The 4,726-nt window shown below is 34.3% G+C and overlaps 1 protein-coding gene across 1 annotated transcript in view; it reads left to right on the forward strand.

Annotated features, from left to right (window-relative positions):
* The first annotated feature begins 213 nt into the window (after positions 1–213).
* The window catches only part of LOC107738397 (protein-methionine sulfoxide oxidase mical1-like), a 30,481-nt gene continuing 25,968 nt past the window's right edge, over positions 214–4,726 (forward strand). Inside the window, exon 1 of the mRNA XM_016550158.1 lies at positions 214–273. Within this exon, the coding sequence (XP_016405644.1) occupies positions 214–273 (60 nt within the window). The remainder of the gene's footprint in view (positions 274–4,726) is intronic.

A 4,726-nucleotide genomic window follows, 5' to 3' on the forward strand; every position in this document is an offset into this window, starting at 1 on the left:
ACCTCAAGTAAACCGTTTTTATATTATTATTATTATTATTATGTTATTAGATAATATTAAATCAGTGTACAAATACTGGATGAACACGTATGCAGTTAGTAGACAAAGCAAAAAAAACGCATTTGCAAAATAACGTTTCGTAGTAGAAAAAAAATCGTCAAACGCCTTTTAGCCAATCAAATGGTCGAACGTCACTTTATTTAATCAATATTCATGAGACGTGCCTTCTCTCTAGAAGGATTCGTAAATGCCCGGACTGACGAGCCGCCGCAGGTGAGTCAAAACCGCAGAGAGATAAACAAGGAGGTACAACTGGTTTGAAAGGATCCTAAACTGGCTTACAAGGTAATTGTTCATTTGATTAACTTGAATCACAGAGATTTGCTGTCAGTCGATTAATTACTAAAACGGCAATGTACTTTAGTGAGCGTTGCACAACTTGAAGGAGACGGAAACAAGCTAACGTTAATGTGAAATTCATTTGATTAACTTGAATCACAGAGATTTGCTGTCAGTCGATTAATTACTAAAACAGCAAATGTACTTTAGTGAGCGTTGCACAACTTGAAGGAGACGGAAACAAGCTAACGTTAATGTGAACTTGTGCTTATAAAGTTGCTACAGTGATGACATGGTTTCTACTTACTTGGATAGACTGATTAAGGTTTTATTTTTTATTGTATTATTATTATTTTACACTTGGAACTGTTTTCGCAAGCCGGAGTCTTAAAAAAATAATGTAGGCTACCTATATATTTATATGTAGGCTAAATGTATGTTGCCATCAAATAAGAGTCCCGTTTTCTGAATTTTGTGTCTCTAAAATGTATTTTTCTCAGGTCATAGATTAATGAGAAAATGTATCATGTTTTTACTTTGTTCTTTTGGACTTGTAGCCTACCTTATTTTTTCACGAATTAGTGCTTTGTGAATACCGTGATATGTGAATATGCAATCATCATGTACCATGGTATGTATCAATTTACTATATCATAGTAGTGTCGTTCTTGCATATACATTGGAGTACCATATAAATAAATACCACTCTATTTATAGCACTTCTACAGCCATTTTTAGTAAGGAAGGGCTCTCTTCTTCCTTATGCTTAACTTTTTTCCTGTAATATTACATGCCATTAGTATGATAGTTGCTCTGCTTAGTGTTGTTTTGTGGTTTGTGCTTTACTTGCATTAGTTTAAGCACTCTTTTGCCTCTGTCTTTGCTGTTAAAATCCCCCTCTCCTCTGCAAATGCGTGAAAGCCACACTGAGCCTGTTTCCTGAGATAAAGACCTTTGGGATGTTGCAGAAACTTGTTGGCGCTGATGTGTGTTTAGTGTTGGGTAACTCAACGTTTCACGAAGCTGAAACTGATGACTGATAACCTTGTGAGTGCAGGGGGAAATTCTGCATAATGATGTAGATTTCTTACCCAAAACTCTGTCAACGGGGGAAAAGGTACATCTTTGTACCTAAGTGTAGGCTACTTTAATCTTTGCGTAGGCTGTGTGTATTGCTGTATTACATTGACTGTTATCAAGATTGCATCATAGGCTGTTCTCTTTAAGTTTGTGTTATGATTTTATGAATTAACAGCATATTTCTGTGTGGTACGTGCTCTGTCCCATGTGAATTTGAAACTGAAACACCTCTTATAGTCATGAATGGATTAAAATCTCACGAAACCTGTCAAGAACATGTCCGGGTCATATTTCTCCTAAAGTTAAAACAAAGTAAAGAATTCGTTTTTGAAGAGGGTCTCTGACTGAAACGTGTATCTAATTAAGTTTCTTAATGTGTATATGACTGTGTGCAGGACTTTTTCCAATTTTGTATGACCCCAAAATAATATATTAAATGCATGTTACCCCATATTGTCATCGTCTAAATGTGTAAAAAAATTAAGCAAGCTATTAATGCAGTGAACAATAACAGTATTTGTTGTTCTTTCTTTATGCTGATCTGATATTCCTAATAAAAGCTTAATTTTCTAAATACAATATAATAATCATATTTATTTATTTATTGAAATAATTAATTAACTTTGGATTTGGGGCTGAAATGGAGTTTCTCTCTGCTTTAGAGATTTCATATAGTTTTGTTTCGCAGCATATGAAGCTACATAACAAGATCAGCAATGGTGGTTGACCGATATTGGTTTTTTGACAGCCGATGCCGATATCTTGGAAAGCAGGGTGGCCGATATAAAGCCGATATAATTTTATTTATTTTAATTAATGTTTAAGAAATTTGAAATCATTTGAAAATGGATTAAAAAGTAAATGTGTTAAATAAACATACTTATACTTTAGATGACAAAGTATTTTTCACAAATAGAACTGTTAACGACAACAGCGAACAAGAGGGAGAATGTGAGCATTCTGCCGCTGTCAGCGACGTCAAAATAAAAGTCCCGCCTCGAACGCATCGGCCAAACACGAAAACTTATCGGCCGATGCCGATATTTAAAAAATGCCAATATATCGGCCTTGGCGATATATCGGTCGACCACTAATCAGCAATTCAGTATGCATGTGCTTCATAACAAGGATACAGGTTTGCACCTTCCTTGCTGAATCAATAAACCTGAATTTAACACCACCAAACCTGCAGAAGCACACAATAAATGTTGTTTTAAAAGTAGTGATAGTGATAGTGATAGTTTAACTAGGGTAAATCTTACAAAAAAATTAAGCTTTCTTTCTTTTGCATTATTACATTATTTTATGTAATAATTCACCCTATGAAATCTAATTATTGTAATCCATCTGGACATTTCACATTTGAGATTTCTCATTATTTTTATTGGGGAATCTCAGTTCGTTTTTACTGTATTACATTATTTAAGGGCTAATACAATTATTTTTTTATTTAAATTACTTTAAAAAATATGTACTTAAAGACAAATCATAATATTAATGCATGATATTAATGCAGTTTTTAAACATTACTTAAATATAATATTATTATTATTATATTTGTTATTGTGTGTGTGTGTGTGTGTGTGTGTATATTTATTTATTTATTTATTTATTTATTTAATTATTATTATTATTATTATTATTATTATTATTATGGGAGTGAAATATAGCTTTGACAGGTTTTGTGAGATCCATCCACTCGATCTGTGAGAGCTGTTAATATGTGTCATGACTGGCATGTTGTACCTGAAAAGACATATATGTGTTGAACGTCTCACATCTGTTCCACATATCACAGGCCTTTATGTGCAAACCACAGCAAAAGCGACATGCTGTCAACTGATTCATTTGAGCTCATTCAGGCAGTAGCCCTGCCATTTGTTAAGCGTTAACGTGAACAAGACATGACTTTGATTGTTTCCAGGAAGTGATGTGTGAGAGATTATTGTCTGCGTTACATGCTGTGTAACCGTAAACTGTTCAGGAAGTGCTGCAACATTTGTTTGAAGCCTGCTTGAAGCAATTTGTTTGCACACAGGGGGCTTATTATGGGGTTTGAACACGAAAGCCACCTGAAGTCACGTGCTGTTTTTCCCCACGGCAAGAGTAACAAGACGTCACTCTAAAAAATGAGTTACAGCATTGAATTTACCTCTCTTTAGCAATGCATTTTACATTACAATCAGTGTTTTCTTAAACTCTTAACATTAATGATGCTTCAGATCATGCAACATGTTGTTCTGCAAATTTGATGTTTATCATTTCAACACACTGAGAAGTTGAACTGGGAACCAAGAAAGAAGCAATCTAAATGCCATGTTACGTGACATCATTAGATGAGGTAAAACAGGGAAATCATTAATTTAAACAAGGATGTCACATGAGCATAACATCATGCTTGTTCCCTTAGTATTGAATCTGTCCTCATTAATACCATATGTGTTTTGTTACAAGCCTGTTTTAAAGGAAGTGCTTGCAGTTGCTTAGCGCTCTGAGAATCAGACCTGAGATGCTATGAAGAGTGTATCATTTCACTTTAACTTTTGATTTAAGCATTTAAAGGTAAGAGAGTTTATTGATTTATATGCTACTAGAAATTCTAATGTGGTACTAGGTAAGTTGTTTAGGATGCTAAATTTAAACATTATTAAAATGCTTTCACTTTTCATATGTGATTGAATTGAAAGTGAACTTGCTTGTTTAACTTGCCTGGTTTTGCACTCGTTCTTCCACAAGTGAAGTATTTAATTGTATGTATCAAAGTGAACGAATGTCAAAAATGACTGAAGGCCAACATTTGTGCTTTGTAAGAATTCCTGTGTGCTCCAGAGAGTTTGTAATGACACTGACACTTTACATTTATGAAACCCACAAGAGTTGCAGCATATAAGAGTTAGCAATATATATTCCACCCTGTTTTTTTGTACAGCCTGAGGTCCGTGACTCACTTGGCGCGATGTTATACAGTAGTACCGGTGCGCACTTGCTTGCTTGTTTGTTTGTTTGTTGTTGTAAGCAAACCTAAATCTAGTTTTGTGACATATCAACTGCTGTCTCTTTATGTGACATCTGGGTTAGGATAGGGTTAACTTCACAATACAATGTTCTCTGTTGAAAAGTTGTGGAACTTGATTCCATGAGGCTCATTCAGGCTGAACAATATGCAATGCTTTTGTTCAGGCAATTAAATTAAATCTTTCGTTTTGTTGTAATTGTATTTTGTTTATTTAATGTTTGTTGTCTTGTGTGTACTTGTAGAACATTTTATTTTAATATACAGGTGTGTGTGTGTGTGTGTGTGTGTGTG

This window comes from Sinocyclocheilus rhinocerous, unplaced genomic scaffold (genome assembly GCF_001515625.1).
Source record: "Sinocyclocheilus rhinocerous isolate Xijiao unplaced genomic scaffold, SAMN03320098_v1.1 scaffold2716, whole genome shotgun sequence".
Taxonomy (NCBI): Eukaryota; Metazoa; Chordata; class Actinopteri; order Cypriniformes; family Cyprinidae; genus Sinocyclocheilus; species Sinocyclocheilus rhinocerous.